The following is a 17,504-nucleotide window of genomic DNA, read 5'->3' as shown; positions in this document are numbered from 1 at the left end:
CTCCCCTCCCTGGTGTATTACCGTTTAGTCCGCTATCTGATTGGTCCGCATTCCATCACAAAGGAGCCTGGGAGACCCCTTGGCGCGAATTCATTCAAAATGTCGGCTGGTACAGCTTCCACGAGTCTTCGGCAGAAATACAGCTTTCTCCTCTCGTCCTTCGCTAGCGATGAAAAAGAAAGCCTCGCCAAGAAAATAGACATCTTGGGTGGTACTTATACCGAAACACCGGTGAGCCTTAGCCTGTTATTGTTATTTTTCTATGGTTTGTTTGGAAAAGCGCGCGTCATCGCAAAGCGAAACATTTTGGCACCTGGCACACGCTTTTTGTCACCGATTCTATTGCGATCCTCTAAATTCGACAAAAGTGCTTCTGTTAAACTCTTAACGTTTCTCATTCCTTATCACAGCAATTGATTCAAAAGTTTGGGTTTTCCTTATACTGCATTTCTTAGTTTCAGCGCTTAGATCCGCTACCATCACCATGTGTTGCGTTGTGTTTGTTTGAGTATCGTTTTAAATGCAGGCATGCCTTAGTCCGGTGACAGTAATGCGTGATTTTTTGATGTGTAGTAGCTTAATACTATAACTTTCGATCACAAATAGTAAACTTCGAGTTAGTGGCCGATTACGGTAACTGCTCGAATAAGAGCCCCTCCCCCCCCCCCCTCTCAGAATAAGCGCCTAAGCCTGTTGTACTTTATAAAATCCTATGACATGGTGGACTGTACGTTAGAAAGGAAGTAAGTAAAACTCCTTACATGGTGTCAAAAGGCATTTTTTATCTAGAGATGAAACAGATTTTGAAATATGCATCTAGCCCAAACAAGTGCCTAGCCTGGTGAGGCACTTTTGGGAGGTGCTTATGGCGTTGAAGTGAGTTCAGGTTTGTAGAGAGTCAAGTTATCCTTATTTAAAGTTCATATAACCTTTCAGAATTGTTAGATTTGGTCGATTTTTAAAAATTTCATCTTCAAAATGGTATGTGATTCGTATGGGTACAATAAAACTGGCGCTCAGGCTAATAACTCAAATCTGCAATATTGAGGTATTTTGGTCAGCCTTCGGAAAAAAGGCAGTGAACTGGAAGGCCCGGGTCCAGTCATTTGTGACGTAGATCAAGATGTTATCTATGCTTTCTTTTGACTAGATTGCTATAAGTGAAAGTTTTAAAGAACTTTAAGTAAATGTGGTTCGACTATATAAAAAAGAAGTTTCTGTAAGCCGCCTCAGGTGTCAATATTCAACTGTAATTTAAATTTTAGAAGAGCTGTTATCTTTTGAGAATAATAGATTGTCCTTCCATTTTTTGTTTTTCAGCACTTTATAACTAGCTGTACTCATATTGTGTGCAACAAGCCCAACCGAGGGGAGAAGTTCTTGTGTGGCTGTGCTACTGGTATGTTAGTTAATAACACCTTGCTGAAGCACTTATGGCAACCATTTGTAAGAATCATCATCATCACCCATCCACCTTTGCCAAATTGTCCTTGTCTTACTGGGAGCAGATGCATTTCTTTAAACTAGATCATTCTGTATTCCCTTCCTCTTAGGGAAATGGCTGCTCAGGAAAGAGTACTTAGAGGACAGTTTTGCTGCACAGCAGTGGCTTGATGAGGAGCTTTATGAATGGAATGATGCCTGCAATGTTCCTGGTTTGCGACAGGATCACGTTTCAGCTCCAATGAGATGGAGAAAACTTTCCGAGAAGGAGAGAGGGCCCTTTGATGGTTGGAATGTCCTGGTGCTGGTTAATGATGCAAAAAGAAGAATAGCTTATAAAAGGTATCAGAACATTATTAATACTTAAAATGTGCGTTTTACAATACAAGTAAACAAAAAAAGGCAAACAGCCCGATCCCCTGTTTGATAGAGAGATGTGTATCTTGTCATTTTTACAGGCTGCTTGCCGCTGGCCAAGCTAGGATTCTGAATGGAAAACCAGGGGATACTTATATGCCTAAGCTGGCCAAGAAGCTGACACATGTGTTTGTAGAGAAGAGTTTAGAGTGTGACGTCGAAGGTCTTGCCAAGGCGGGCGTACCATGCTTATCCCCTGATTACATTCCTGAATACATATTAAGGGTATGTCTTAAAAACTAGAACTAACTACAATAAAATTGCATATATAGCATGAAGTGAAGTACACTCCATCAGGAGTTTATCAGCCATAATTCTTCCAGCTAAGGGACCATAAGCAACAATGGCAGCAATGTGGACAACGATGGCAGAGAACAATGGAATTGTGCACTCAATAGAATCCTGTATAAAATGCTTGCACTGTTAACTTAAACTACATCTGCTACTGTAGACAAAATCCTTAGTGTATTGCTTACCCCATTGCACCTAGTTTGCAATTGAGCTCCCAAAATTTTTTTGCTGTTTTGTATGTTCCCTGCTATCCACTCTAATCTTTCAACTTGATTTTTCCACAGCATCCAAAGCCATGTAAAGATGAATTTTCCATATCCATCTACACCCACTTGACATCTACTACAGCTCAGAATAAATCCCACAAGGACACCCCTGAGTACCCAACAGGTTCTTACACTAATCATAGAACAAGAATACAAGACTTGCTTGCCAAGTGTCCCAAGAAAAGGCTCTCTGGTGAATTACCCGCCCATCAGATGTCACCGACCAAGAAGGCTAAACTAGAAGGGGTAATCCACAAACAGGACACTGTCCTCTGAGAACAACCTGATACATACATATAAACAAGGAAAATTATCATTCACAACACTTGTCTCGGTGTAAACTGATATATTTTTCTAGATGAAAGTCATAAGACACTGTCCAGGAAAAAAAAAGGGAAATGGGGGTGGGGGGGGGGGGGGGGGGGTGGGGAGGAATGTCTTGTGTGAATGTCTTGTGGCTGGCATGCAAAATTAGGGGCAAAGCTATCCCTTTTATAAAATGACATGACTAGAAAAAGTACAGACAACCTGTAGTAACTATGTGACCTGCATAGGCGAAGTGGGATCAGGGAAATGCATCACCCCTGTCCCTTTCATAGATTGTGCTTAAAGGTACATGTTTGCATTTCTGTACATTCTTTGGCTGTTTCAGTTCCAGTTTATAACTCCAAAATGGCTGGATCTGTCTTTTACAAACCCTACCCTTGGGAGAAGGATGGAGCAAAAGCAGAATGTGTCAAGCCATAAGGTATTGAACTACAGTACCTGAACATTGCAATGGGAACATATTATGCCTATGTGGTCACACACTACAACTCCAGACATGCAATGTGCCCGATCACAACACCTTTAAGGACTACCTTCTCATGTATCAGAAACACTATTGGTTTTGTTACTAACAGAGCTCTACATTGCAATAGCAAGAAGAATGTGTTTGCTTATGTTTTAATTTCTTATTATCCCTACAGACTCAGACCCCTGTATCAGCTTTCCCTGACCAAGTACTGGATTCAGTGAGCAGCTATATGGACGCCTCTCATGAGATATCTGCAATAGACTTAATGGGTTCCTTTCTATCCGACAAGTGCCACCCTAGTGACGCCCTCATCCACATAATGATGAACAAACTGTTGCTGGTGAGAATTGCTTCTTGTTGACCCAATCAATCAAATGGTCTTTATTTTTAAAGGCTAAACATTTAACAAATGGTACTATGTTGGGCAGAGGAAATAATAAACCCAAGCTTAATCTAGTAAAAAAAAACAATTTGTCAACCATACTGTGCATGCAACTTTATTCCAGATTCATAACATACAGTATGTACTGCCTGATGTACTGTATCAGTGTGTTAAGCTATATGTATTTTTTGCGCAGAAAGCATCAACTATTCGACAAGCAGTCAAGGCATACTCCTGGCTCCAAAAGCTCTTATATCTCCACCCGCCATCCACAAAGTCGTGTTTATACTTGTCTGCCCTGACTCCACCAGAAGATAACCCAAGCAGTCAGGTGTTCAAACAAAGCACAGAATGGGCTTATCTGAGTAATGTGGCAAGCATGGCTCTTGGTCTCAGTGACAACATAAATCCCCCTGCTGGTGTTCCCTCCAGGTCAGTCATCTATATTTGACATCATTGTCAGTTAAAAGGACACCGAATCCCAACTAGCAAGAGTGTCTATTGATGTATTAATTTTGCCTACAGGTTTTAAAGGTGTGATTCACTCAACTAGGGTAGAAATGTTAAGCATATTGTTGAACATTGAGTAGCAAAAAGACCATGTCTCAATAGATTCTTGGCAAGCTGGGTACAGAAGATAAACACACCCAATACATCCCCCGAGTTTTTTTCTAGGACTAATTATTCCCTGATTTATGTGCATAGTACAGTTTGAATACATCCCGAGAGTTTTTTCTAAAAGTAATTATTCCCTGATTTATGTGCTAAGTACAAACTGTACTATGTACATAAATAAGGAAATAATTAGTTTTAGAAAAAAAACTCGCGGGATGTATTGAGTGCGTTTAAACACCATATTTTGTTCTAACCTGGACAACATTCTGATATATTTAAACACATATTTATTTTGTTGCTGAAGTGAATGTTTGGATTTGACACTTTCTAGCCAATTGATGGAGAATAGTATGCTGCTACTGAAGTTTCTAACATGTGTCTTGGAAATGGATTTCAACTGTCTATTTTTGAAGGGGTAAGAACAGGTTAAGTCCAGTGCACCCTAGCAACATTATACATGTGTTCCCTTGAAGATGTTTAATTTTATTTTAAAAGTATTTAAATGGGAGGGCAATAGGTTATAAAACTATATTTCAGGGTCTGTTAAAATGGACACCTCTGCAATTGTGGCTGGTTCTTCCACAGACAAACAGAGACCAGCAAGCCTTCTTATGACAAGTCCCTTGTGTGGAGAATTCTCTGGCCAAATGGAATGGGATCATCCATTAACTGTCATGTCAGGGCTCTGTTCAGACTAACATGGAAAGCATGTACAGAAGTGGACAATCAAGCAACTAAGGTAATGCCAGAGCTCTGTTCAAGCACCTGGGTAATGTCATTGCTATGTTCTGTATAGTAATGATATGGCTCTGTTCTGTATTGTAATGTCATGGCTCTGTTTTGTATGGTAATGTCATGGCTCTGTTTTGTATGGTAATGTCATGGCTCTGTTCTACAGAAAAGTACACAGGGGTGATTATCTTTTAGGGTATAAAATTTCGACCAACTGCTATCCCTTAGGGGGTGTTTAAGGATTTTTCCAATTTGCTACAGTATCGCTAAAGGTATAAAATTCAACCAACTGCTATTCCTTAGGGGGTGTTAAACATTTATTCGAATTCTGTTATCTCTTAGCGTATTAAATTGACCAACTGCTTTTTCCTTAGATGGTGTTTAACAGTTTTTCCAATTCCTCTATGTCTTAGGGTTAAAAATTCATTCGACCACACCCAATTTTTTTTTTAAACGAAGCTCCCTCCCTCCCCCTCAAGGCTTTAAGATGATGTTAGGGGCCTGTTCAAGCAACTATGACAATGTCACGGCACTGTTCACCCAACTGACAGCCCCTGCATTTGTTCTTTATTCTAGATGCCAGTGCTTAATTCACTACAGAATATGGTTGCTATGGTAGCAGCATGCTGTGAGTATGCTGATCAGGACACCAACACTCCTGTTGCATTGATTGGCACTAGGATGTCCTCTTTGGCCACCGAGATGATGCTGACGTGTGGTCAAAGCCACGAGGCAGAAGGGCCACTGCGGCTATTTCTGGAAACCTGTCGTCCTTCATGGCTGAAGATGAAGGTCACTGAGATCATGCTTGGTGGCTTTGACGATTGTCTAGTACCGCAAGTCAGCAAGGATCTGCTTGCAAGAGGACTCTCACTCAAAAAAATCGTGAGTATCCTTGGTTGTGGACTTTGACTTTCGGTAATTTCTCAGCCCCATTTTCTCTACGCTCCTTGGTCCAAATCCTACCTGACAATGAACTTTCTCTTGTAGGTAAACTGCTACTTCTTTCTACTTCCTCGAGACGCAACAACCTTGATCAACAAAGACGCAACTGAGGTTAAGAGCAAGACACACACCAAATCAGGACGAGATAAGAGAGCTTCTGTTCTACAAGTACTTGCGTAAGAATTCCATAAAGTACCTGCACCATTATTGTAATTCCCTATTTCTTTTTCATAAGGATGCAGTGTATTTTCTGGCTGACAAAAAGGCTTTTCTACTGTCACAGAAAAAAAGTAATTATTTATCATCACTCATCCACTTTAAACAATATTAAACAATAATATATGCACATTAGAACACTCATTTCTCATTGTAGAAAGGCCAACACACACTATGAAAGGACCACCACTAAAAAGACCTCCACTGTCAACAGGAGAAATATTCGAGGTATGGTAGGTAGGGTTAGAAGTTGATTGTTATAAGCTGAATAAATTATAAGCTGATGCTACTTGCTTATGTGTTCTCAATTATCATTTATTTTGTAGGAGAGACACCATTGCATGTGGCCTGCATACGGAATGACCCAGCAAAAGTCAATGAGCTCATTTCCCAGGGTGCTGACGTAAACCTGGTGGATAATGCTGGCTGGACACCTCTGCATGAGGCTTGTAACCATGGCAATGTAGCTTGTGTTAAGGAGATTTTGAAAGTGAGACCAATAGTGTATGAAAAGAGAGAAGGTATGTAATAATAGGTTATCCTGTATTGGTTTTCTCATGTGATAATCTCTAGACAATATTGAACACTGCTTTTAGTGTTCATTAATTATACCTTCCTGATTTTTTTTTTTGGTCTACTCCATCGTCTTGCATTGTTTATGTTTCTGTTATTCATTCCCACTCACTGATAAGATCATTTAGACATAACTCGCTCATCTGTCTTTGGGTATCTTGTAGCAATGACTGGTCTGTACATCCTGTCCTCTCCAATTTGTGGCACAACTCCTCTTCACGATGCAGCCGTTAATGGTCATCTGGAAGTAACAAAGCTACTGGTAGCAGCAGGAGGTAATTTGTAAATAGAAACCAGTGTAAATGGTATCCCAGTTCAGATGACATGACAGAAAAACCTGGAAACGCGCAATTCAAGACAGAGAAAGAAGACACAATTTCTTACAATGGCTATAGGTTCCTTGTATTACGGACTGATTTTCAAAACACAAATATCACGAGGCCGAAGTGCACCAGATTTTGGCTTTTTAAGATAATTTTTCCTTGATCATCCTTACGCTATGTATGAGCTCAGGGACGAAAAGCTCATATTTCAATGACACAACAAGTCGCATCAATTTAAAAAAAAAGTCGCACTTGATATTTTGTTTGCTACAAGTTACTAAGTACTCAGAGAAATTTTTCGCCTTATTCGATGTGAAATGGGCTTATTTGAAGCGTCATGTCATGTTTTTCCGTCATGTCAGTTCAGACACTTCAAAGATGTCAGTAGCATTGTATCAATAGTTTGGGGCTAAAACTAAGCTGTAAAAATCAAACTAGACCATTCTAAAATCAAGGCTAAGATAGGGACCCTGGAGGGTTTTTTGTATTATTTTTGTCATGTCGACCGTTTGGTTGAGGTGTCAGTCACATGTGTTGCATTGTGAGATATTTTTTGTCCCTCCTTTACCTCCCTCTAACTGCACTACTCTTCCATTTGTGTACAGGTCTTCCCTTACTGGAGGTAAAAAATGCAACTGGTTTGAGGCCGTACGATGTAGCAGCTAGCTTGCAAATGAAACTGTATCTGTCCACCAAAGAGCACAATCTGAAAAATAAACCTGCACCTGCCGACATCATGCCCACGGGTGCAGAGGACCACCGGCTACCCACCCCAGAAATGTATGATCATGCCCTAGGAAAGAAGGGCCGTCACATCAACAGCAGACATATACCCCCTGGCAAGTGCGAGCTGTACCTACTCATACTATCCCATCTTGTGCAGAGCTTTGCCAGGATTCATAACCATTACCATGTGGACATGTCTGACATCAGTGCTTTAAAGAATCATGTCCAGCGAATTATAGCTCAGGAGAACTTAACGGTCCTGTGTAGTATACGTGTGAGGGCATTAGAGCTGCTCTCTAAACTGCCTGTGTAGTGTATACACCAACTTGTTAACCACAACCTCCATACTACAAGAACTGTTTTTATACAAAAACCTAATTCCCAGTTTAAGTATCCTATGCAAGTCCCACGAAGGCTAGTTCTACTGTATAGATGCAAACAAATGAACTAGAATTGTCGCCTGATCTTTCTGTTTTATCAGTGTATGCACAAGGGAACTAGGACGACTGCCTAAGTTTGAGAAAATCACAGTTGAATAATTTCACATTATGAAAGAATGAAGGTTGCCACATGGTCTGTGGTGCTGCTAGCCAGGAAGAGGGAGGGACGACCCCTCCACGAACATGTAAAGGACTGATATCACTACAATTAATGTTTTTATCAATACAGATAAAACATCTCACAATTTGAGATGCCATTTAAGGGGAGGCTTTAATTGTTATGTTTTTATATATAAAAAATACTGATGAGAAATGTTTTATCAAATTTTAATAAAATAACTATATTATGGTATTTACATCTTTATTTTAGGACCAAATCAGCACAACATGGACCAGTGCAGAGCTCTGTAGATATAGAAAAAGCAGAGCCACAGATTAACTTAGATCGGTTCAAAGTTGAAAAGAATGTTTTGTACATACTGTTTAGGATTTGTTTTCTACACAAAGAAGGACAAAAAGTGATTTAGAATAAAATTTAAAAACAACATGTGCTTGTTTCAAGTGCATGCAACTGAAAATAACGAAACCCAACATTTTTTTTTTGCTTCAGAGCCTTTCCAATCTGTTAATTTCCTGTCCAGTTCTCAGAAAAAAGAAAATTTTGTTATTTGTGCAATATTTCGAACTTGATCCTATCTTTTTGCTTATTGTTACTGAGCTCTGCACTTGACAAGTCTAGCGGTTTGCACTGTCCATAACACTGGTCCATTCTAATTCTGGCTAGCTAGGCTGTTCTAAAACCAACAACCCTGCCAGCCCCACGAGATGTGCCAAGTTCTGTTTATCATATTTACAAAAAAATAGGAAGGAAATTTCTAAAATCATGCCACAGCTTGGTGTAGTTATACAGCCATTGTGTAGTTGTACAACTATTGGCATTGAAGTGATTGTGATTTCCATTTCGGTGGTGACCATTTTAGCACAAGGGGAATTTTAGGTATTCACCCCTTTATATTTGCTTCCCTTGGAGATGGGGGATGCCAGGATCGTAAGTCCTCAAATGGGTGATGGTGGGGATTCCCCCTTGTACATGTGTCATCCTTTTATGAAGAGAACGCATGTGTGATGGTGGGGATTCCCCCATGCACTTTGTCATCCTCTTACTGAAGGCATGGGTGATGGGGATTTCCCCTTGTTCATGAGTCATCCTCTTGTAGAGAAGGCATGGGTGATGGTGTGGATTCCCCCTTGTACATGTGTCATCTAGTTAAGAGAAGGCATGGGTGATGGGGATTTCCCCTTGTTCATGTTTCATCCTCTTATGAATAGAATGCATGGGTGATGGTGTGGATTCCCCATGCACATTTTCATCCTCTTACTGAAGGCATGGGTGATGGGGATTTTCCTTTTGTTCATGTGTCATCCTCTTATTAAGAGAAGGCATGGGTGATGGTGGGGATTCCCCCTTGTTCATGTGTCATCCCCTTATTAAGAAAAGGTGATGGTGGGGATTTCCCCTTGCACATAGTCATCGTCTTATTAAGAGAAGGCTTGGGTGATGGTGGGGATTCCCCCTTGTACATGTGTCATCTAGTTAAGAGAAGGCATGGGTGATGGGGATTTCCCCTTGTTCATGTTTCATCCTCTTATGAATAGAATGCATGGGTGATGGTGTGGATTCCCCATGCACATTTTCATCCTCTTACTGAAGGCATGGGTGATGGGGATTTTCCTTTTGTTCATGTGTCATCCTCTTATTAAGAGAAGGCATGGGTGATGGTGGGGATTCCCCCTTGTTCATGTGTCATCCCCTTATTAAGAAAAGGTGATGGTGGGGATTCCCCCTTGCACATAGTCATCGTCTTATTAAGAGAAGGCTTGGGTGATGGTGGGGATTCCCCCCTGTACATGTTTCATCTAGTTAAGAGAAGGCATGGGTGATGGTGGGGACTCCCTTTGCACAAGTGTCATCCTCTTGTAAAGAGAAGGCATGGGTGATGGTGAGGATTCCCATTGCGCACATGTCGTGGCTGCTATTTGCTTCATCAGTTACTTATGTCTCTTCCGCAAGATGTGCTACCTCTTGTTACGAGATGCAGCACGAACCTTGGCCATCAGATCCTAGAAAGAAATAACTACAAGTCAGAAACTAAAACACTTCCATTTTCCAATCAATCATGGTATTTTGTGTGACAAAATAGACTTAAACTTCATGAACTGCTATGTCCCTTTTCACTTGACTCCCTCAACGCAACAGGGTGCAAATGGCTTGCTTGCAATTTTTAGTATTGTACGGTAAACATACTTATAGTTTGAAATATCTGAGGTTTCATCCCAGGAACTTAATTAGCAATTCTAGCATTTGGCTGCTTACTCAGAATTAATTGACTCAACTACAGTATATTGTTAATATTGTAGATATATCAACCTGTGCTATCCGGATTGTATCAGGTGAAGGTGCACCAACACTGCCATTTGTAGCAACATCTTCGGATTTACTTTTCTTCGTCTTCGGCTCTCCATCAAGTCTGAAAGAACAATAGATTTAATATTTAAAAATGACTAAATAATCTTGCTATATCAGACATGATTTCATTTGTTCAAGCTAGTAATTACCTGGAATCATTCTCTCGTTTTCTTTCCGAGAATCTCCTTCGTGAGCTGCTGCTTTGTGAATCCACACTGAAGAAAATAACATATTTTAATGTCAAATTCAAGACATTCATACTCAGTATAAGATTCTCCTGAAACCAATAAAAACTGCTCCTCAGAAAATATATTAATGATAAATCATATACTAGCATTGCTTGACTGACTACAGTAATTAAGGTAGACTGATTTTACATGAATTTTTCCCCCGACATTAAAATTTAGTGATCCCCAAAGTATCGGAAATTAAACATGGAAAATAAGTGTCACTCAAGTAAGGTGACCTGAAAGTTTTGTATAAACAGAAAGCCCCATTACCCGAAGTCCTCGGCCCCATTCTCTGGTTCGTTTGTCTTCTTCAGCATACTAATGAAGAGAGATGCCTTGCGCCGCCTCTCAAGCTGCAGCTGTTTGTCTACCTGTGTCTGGGTTTGAAGCTCTAATCTCTCAGCTGGGGAAAAAATCCAAAACTTTTTTACCCTCTGGTTCTTAAACGCTCCGGCTTGACCATAAATAGCTGTAACTCAGCCTAAACTAATAAAGCCAGGTGCTAGATACAAAAAAGGCAACTCACCAACTCTCTGAGCAGCAGCAACTGCATCCTCACCATCATTGCCTTCATTGTCATCATTTTGATTGCTTGCAGGCTCAGATGGGGGGTTGCTTCCTTCCTCTGTTGTATCGCCACTGTTCTCTCCTTCAGCTTTGGGACTTTTTTCATCTTCCTCTTCACTCTCCCCAGTCCCAAAGCTTTGCTTGTACAGGACATTGCTGCGGTATTCAATCTTAGGCTTCTGAATTTCCTTTGTTTTTATGGAAAAACTTATGGGAACACTGTTGGTCTTTGGATCGCTTCCACTGGTTTCTAGAAAAAATATGAACACATATTGTTAGGAAAGCAGTCTCCCTCAATCCAAATGTCTTGGGCACCAAGACAGCTTTCAAGATTTCATTTAACTAGTCTGGAGAATACAAGGCAAAATATATCATACAAGTAACTACCATCCTAATAACTAGCATGAGCAGATCTTTACCTTGTTCCTTTGCAAATTCTTCAGCACAAGTGCGGATCCTGAATTGGTAGTAGGCGTGGTGTTCATTCCAAGGCAGAACAAAGTCAAATCTTGGATCTCCTTTAGCCTTGATGATGCTCTCAAAGTCAGGCCCATTCTTGGCGACATACCGAGCCAGCTTGTCCACAATGGGCTGAAGGTCAGGGGGAGGGGGAATGATGGTGGGGGTGGCATGGCTAGTGACAGGGTAGGGTACTCCTAGGGGTACAGCCACCTGGGTATCTGGGAGGAAGTGAGGTATGAGGGGTAATGCTGGGGGAGGGGGAGGAGGTGTCACTGGATTTGAGGGTGAGCCAACACCTTCTTTAAGCCACTCTTCTGCAAATAGAAGTTCAATTTTGTATTTAATAAATATCAGTATTGTATGCTCTGTGATTTTGAGCATTCTGTGAACTCTCGCCAATAATTCCCAAACTTTCAAAACCACTTTGTAGTTTCTGATTGGTCAACACATAACTGTGAGATGGCTTGGTTGAAAGCCATGTAATGTAGGCAGATGAAACCAGTTCAAGGCTTTTGATTGATGGGAGCTAGAATGCATTTCTGTCGCTTGGAACTTACCATATTTCCTGGCGTATAATGCACACTTTTTTACCCCCAAAATGACCTTGAAAAAATGGGATGCTAGTTATACGGGGAACCTGTTGTTCTCAGTATGATAAAAAGCCAAAATCAATAAGAAAATGCAGCGATCCTATTGTAGGTGAGAAACAGTCACAAAATCGCTTAAAAATAACATAGTAAAAGGTATTCCAAACAAAGAATATCTTTAATTTCCTCATCATGCGTTTGTAAGAAAAAAAAAAAAACTCGCCAGAAAACAGCAATTATTTATGCTTCCTTCGAGATTTTCTTGTTGTCTGCCATGTTGGAATTTACTCGACCCAGTTTCTTTGCACCTTGTCCAAAATAGTGGTAATTGCCGTGAACAAACACAAGCTCGCATTTTGATTATCCATGTAAAAATTAAATGTTCAGCGATGAGAATAACAGCTTCTTACAGATGCTTTTCTTATGCCTAAGAGGTTCCAATCACCACTTTGAATGTGAAATGGAACATTTATCCCATCTTTTTTTTAGAAAGGCCTTGAAAATTGGGATGCGGATTATACACAGGTGTGCATTTTATACCGGAAATACAGTATGCAAGGATCAAAATCTCTCTTTTTCTCTTATGGACTTCCTGATATTTTTCATGAATTCACAGATTCCTCATAATCACAGTAATCAGCAATGTTCAACAGAATACTTAGGACATGATAAAATATTCAGGCCTTTTTGCTTGACTATTGACTAGATCACAAGGGGTGGTATAATGTCAGGTCCAACATTGCGTCAGCTCATACTCACCTTCAGGGGGTCCTTCTCCGGGTGGTGGGGGAGGGGGTGGTATCATGTCTGCGACAGACATTATAGGGGGTGCTTGTATATGGTGGTGCATATGGTGGTAGGCCGTGAGAGCCGGGTAAGTGTGTGGGACTGCATAACTTGTTGTAGTCATATCTGGAATATAAGGAGAACACATGTCATGAGATGATCATGATATTATGGGGCTAAATCTGTATTGCTTCCTCAAACTGTATAAATCCTTAACTACAAGAAACTGTTAGATTCAGAAAGAGGTTTGAGAGACCATCGTAGAAAGGATTGAAAATCAATCGGTTGGGAACTTGAAGTTTGAGTTAGCAGGGGGTTAGCAGGTTAGGTACAGTAACAGAATTTTACAGTAACATAATTGTGGCAATACCTACCATAGGGATAAGCCATTTGATCATGATGCCACGCTTGCTGTTGCTCATGTGAACTCACAGGATGAGTATATAACACTCCATCAGCTCCATTTGTCTGAGGCTGGGTGAGCATGTCGCCTTGCTGAGTTGAAGGTGACGAGGGTGCAGATGAGTAGGGTGATGCCGTAGTTTTGAGGGATGCAGTCAGTAGAGGGTGAAGCTCATACTCGTCATCAGAGTCCTCCTGCTCGCTTTCCTCTTCTACAACAATAACATCATGAAACATAAACAACAACTAAAGAAACACAATTATATACTGCTGGACTAATACCTGACAATCTTGAACTTATTGTACTTACATCACATCTAAAATGTTTGGCTCGTGGGTCTAAGAGTAAATTAGCTTATCTTGTTTTTTTTTTTCCTTGAGAAATATTCTTGTACTTCCACATAATGATTTGTTTCTTTGCTAGTGTTTATTGATATGTTTTCTTGTTTGTTTGCTGATCGAGGCTTTTGTGTTTTTTGTACTAACCTTGTTGTTCAGGTGACTCCGGTTGAGTTTGTATCTTGGGTTCATATCTCTTCTCCTTGATGTACTTCAGCATATGCTTGTAGTAGGGATTCAGCCAGTTGTCAAAATTCAGGAAGTCAAACTGTGGGTTGCCAGCTTGCTTTGCCTTGACTAGTATTTCCATCTGAGTGCCTTGCTTGCTAACAAACAGCGCTGTCTTCTCTATAATGGCATTCATCTTTGCCGTATCAGGCTATGTGGGGGGAAAGAAACAAAGAACACAAAATTAGACAAGCCATAGTTTGATAGCTTATGGTTGATCTTCTTGTCAATCCTGCTAAATCAAAGCATGCATTTCCGACATTTTATTATTAGATTCAACATCAATCAAATGAGCCAACAGATATCATCTGCATGCTTCAACCCACTCATTTTGCCTTCTAGCTTGAGGTACTATGGACAGATATTTGTTGAGCTGCTATGCTGAACATGAAATATATTTTTTGCTGGAGTTATTGGTCCAAGATCCACTTTGCAGATCTTTCAAAGAGTTGACTGTAGGTTACTTGACTTACCTACATTACCACACCAGCTCCGTAAGTGATTCCCCACTTGCTAATCAATTAAGGGTTCTTAAAATTCCTGGCTCTTTAAACAGAGCCAGTTAAGAACAATATACTGTTCAACTTGAAGAAGCACAATACTTAACCTTGGACTTTTCAAAAGACCATTATTATTACAGGTCTTTTGTGAATAACTGTCTCTTTAGTGAAATCGCAAAATGCCCGCATCTGCAATAAGAGTCATTAGGGAGAATGTAGCAAATCCAGCAAATGGTGGTGGCCATGGTACTCCGGCTCTTCTGAGACTTACTATTTCCATTCCAGGGGGGACTTCCAGATCCTCAGGCGCTATAAACTTCTCTACAGCTTCTGGCTTTGGTAGAGGTTGCATGGAGGTTTGCTCATTTGCGTCTTCGAATGATGATGCCCTCCCTACAAAAACAAAATGGTATTAATCATGAGAAAGGCTTTAGCTGGCCCCACTAAAAACATTAGATTTTAAATTCACTGCTCCATAAAATGAAACTAATGAGAGAAGTGCTCTAAGGTGATCACTGGGAAGCTCTACTTAAAAGGACTGCACTTACAGAAGAACTCTTATTTCTTCATTTGTTTTATTTGTGGTTGTTTTCTTGGAAATAAATGCTAAATACTCCTTGATATCGATATTTCATATGAATGAAATTGTATGTTCTCCTGACCATACACACGTCCAAGGAATGGAAATATGAAGATCTTGATGGATAGATGAAAGATAGTATGTAGTAGTCATTGGCTCCATAAAGCACAAAGAATAAAAATCCATTAGAACTCCTAAACAACATTTGTTATCCTTGAGGAGGTATATTCATCCCTATTCACATTAAAGTGTATACAGTACTTCACGTAACAGACACGAGAGAGGGATTAGTGTACAAAAGAGTTGCCGGACCTTGGTCTTGAATATGTTCTCCTTGTTGCTGATCTCCATAGCCAAACCCCACAGCATTATATGCACCATCTGAGGAGAGCGCTTCTTTAAATCTCTTCATCTCTTCCTCTAAAAAAAGGATAAAAGATATTGGATCAAAACATATGAAAGAAGGCTTGCTGTTGTATGGCTAGGTTCACCGGGTGAAATAAGTTCAATGCAGACCTTGCTGGATCTCATCCTCCAACAGGTCTCTTGTAAGTTCAAGGTATCTCTCCTCATCACAGAGCTTCTCAAGCTCAATCTCCTCGGCTGTCATCACAGATGGCCTTCCACTTGGCTCAAATTGAGACTTGTCTGTAAAGAGTAGTCTGCCATCGTACCTACGTGATGCAACCAGTCGTAAGAACATTACAAATAACAGAGGTTTCTTTCAACTGAACAAAGGGCAAAACATCTAACTATGTGACTTCTGAATTTTTTTAAGCTGAACAAGAAACAGATTCTACAATTGCAGCAAATTCCCTTTGTTTTTGTTTTTTCGATTTTTTAGTGAACATGAGGCCAAATTAGATTATTGGAGAGAAAACGTAAATACCCCAATTGAGACTAGTGCCTTTGTGCACAATTATCTACTTACAATACAAGTAGCTTTATGGTGTGATGCCTTCATCCTTCGTCTTCTCCTATTATCATACCTACCTTTTAACCATAACATTCCTGATTCTTTTTCCACAAGGAAAAATTACAGTTCAACTCAACGCAAAGTTGGAGCTTCTTCAAATAATAACTCCGCGATTTCGTTGAAATGATTACTAGTCAAAGCCACCAGCAATCCTGGATCGATGACCTAAAATAACCTTTACTATTCTACTCAGGAGGACATCAAAATCAAGGTTATGTCAAAGAAACGACCATCCATTTCAATAAAACTAATTTTATTTTTTCAAAACACATAGTTTTGGTGACAGACCTGTCGATCAGAAGACTGTCATCCCCAGGCCATTCTATAAGATGCTTTCCCTGTTCCATAAATTCTGCTTTCTCGAAGTCCTCAAACAGTTTACAGCCATAGCCAAACACGAAAAGTTCATCGTCCTTTCGCCCGCTGACCGCATGCTGTTGTTTGCCTTTCAAGTCTTTTCTAAGTGCTTTCTTGTTGTTTGGACGCAAAAACACAGCCATTTTCGTCCCTTTACGACAATTTGTTTGTGCTATTTTACCATTCTGCGTATTTAGGGTGTTCTAATAGCTTGGATTAGGCCCATAAATCCGGTACTTCTATGATCACACCGATCTTCCACCATTTTGTGGCGCCCGAGAAACGTAGAAGTAAACTACTTTACCCATAATGCACCGTCTACCTACCACGATATGCTTTGAGCCCGCGCGACACCGCGGAATACACGGTTGTAAACTTTTTGTTTTTTTTAGTTATCACCATCAGTAAAAGATAGGTTTAACTAAACGTCATGACTCACTTGGGCATAGGTTACATGAAGCAACAGCCAATTCAATGGAAAGTACTTCTTTTATATATCTTGATTCAGGGGGCGGATCCAGGATTTCAAAATGGGGAGTGGATAATCAGATAATGGCCGGATAGACGGCTTATAACTGATCCAGTGGTTCTTGGAAGGTCACCAAATAGATCTTAATACAATGCTTCACGCTGAATTGGATTTGTCGCGTCAGCAAAGTCAAGCAGGCGAAGGAAATTGGACAGTACCTCCCGTCCCTCAGACATTTTTTTCAAACCCTTTTTTACTCAAAAAGGGGGGTGGATATCCACCCCCCTGTATCCGCCCCAGTGTACTTCTTTTATATATCTTGATTCAGGGGGCGGATCCAGGATTTCAAAATGGGGGGTGGATAATGGCTACATTGACGGCTTATTACT

General features: G+C 40.4%; 2 protein-coding genes across 3 annotated transcripts; one reads left to right on the top strand and one right to left on the bottom strand.

The window, feature by feature from the left end:
- Positions 1–64: 64 nt before the first annotated feature.
- LOC5513685 (SMC5-SMC6 complex localization factor protein 1) lies at positions 65–8,517 on the top strand. 2 transcript variants are annotated; one of them, XM_032383258.2, is made up of 16 exons: positions 65–231; positions 1,321–1,399; positions 1,554–1,785; positions 1,902–2,085; positions 2,436–2,663; positions 3,070–3,165; positions 3,386–3,553; positions 3,792–4,027; positions 4,542–4,625; positions 4,796–4,949; positions 5,519–5,827; positions 5,933–6,063; positions 6,261–6,331; positions 6,430–6,624; positions 6,841–6,951; positions 7,605–8,517. In XM_032383258.2, exons 1-16 carry the CDS (start codon positions 100–102, stop codon positions 8,036–8,038), a joined length of 2,844 nt encoding a protein of 947 aa, XP_032239149.1. In that variant the 5' UTR covers positions 65–99; the 3' UTR covers positions 8,039–8,517. The 2 variants fall into 2 exon arrangements, with proteins under 2 accessions (XP_032239149.1, XP_001633927.2); XM_001633877.3 differs by lacking the exon at positions 4,542–4,625.
- LOC5513695 (splicing factor, suppressor of white-apricot homolog) lies at positions 8,479–16,963 on the bottom strand. The gene is made up of 13 exons (XM_032383259.2): positions 16,578–16,963; positions 15,830–15,987; positions 15,626–15,733; positions 15,005–15,126; positions 14,153–14,384; positions 13,639–13,878; positions 13,238–13,390; positions 11,849–12,205; positions 11,389–11,679; positions 11,133–11,265; positions 10,782–10,847; positions 10,594–10,693; positions 8,479–10,286 (listed from the first exon to the last, which is right to left on the bottom strand). Exons 1-13 carry the CDS (start codon positions 16,787–16,789, stop codon positions 10,242–10,244), a joined length of 2,217 nt encoding a protein of 738 aa, XP_032239150.2. The 5' UTR covers positions 16,790–16,963; the 3' UTR covers positions 8,479–10,241.
- Positions 16,964–17,504: the final 541 nt, after the last annotated feature.

The sequence above is a fragment of the Nematostella vectensis genome, chromosome 4, assembly GCF_932526225.1.
Source record: "Nematostella vectensis chromosome 4, jaNemVect1.1, whole genome shotgun sequence".
Taxonomy (NCBI): Eukaryota; Metazoa; Cnidaria; class Anthozoa; order Actiniaria; family Edwardsiidae; genus Nematostella; species Nematostella vectensis.
This window is presented reverse-complemented; position numbering and strand designations above follow the sequence as displayed.

What these genes read in the sequence shown, in the direction of transcription:
- LOC5513685 (XM_032383258.2), top strand. Translation starts at nt 100, where the DNA reads ATGTCGGCTGGTACAGCTTCCACGAGTCTTCGGCAGAAATACAGCTTT. An exon ending in AGAAGGCTAAACTAGAAGGG is followed by an intron (nt 2,664 to 3,069) that starts GTAATCCACAAA and finishes TGGCTGTTTCAG; the next exon opens with TTCCAGTTTATAACTCCAAA. An exon ending in AGAATGTGTCAAGCCATAAG is followed by an intron (nt 3,166 to 3,385) that starts GTATTGAACTAC and finishes TTATCCCTACAG; the next exon opens with ACTCAGACCCCTGTATCAGC.
- LOC5513695 (XM_032383259.2), bottom strand. Translation starts at nt 16,789, where the DNA reads ATGGCTGTGTTTTTGCGTCCAAACAACAAGAAAGCACTTAGAAAAGAC. An exon ending in AGAACATATTCAAGACCAAG is followed by an intron (nt 15,127 to 15,625) that starts GTCCGGCAACTC and finishes TTGTTTTTGTAG; the next exon opens with GGAGGGCATCATCATTCGAA. An exon ending in AGAATTTGCAAAGGAACAAG is followed by an intron (nt 11,680 to 11,848) that starts GTAAAGATCTGC and finishes TATTTTTTCTAG; the next exon opens with AAACCAGTGGAAGCGATCCA.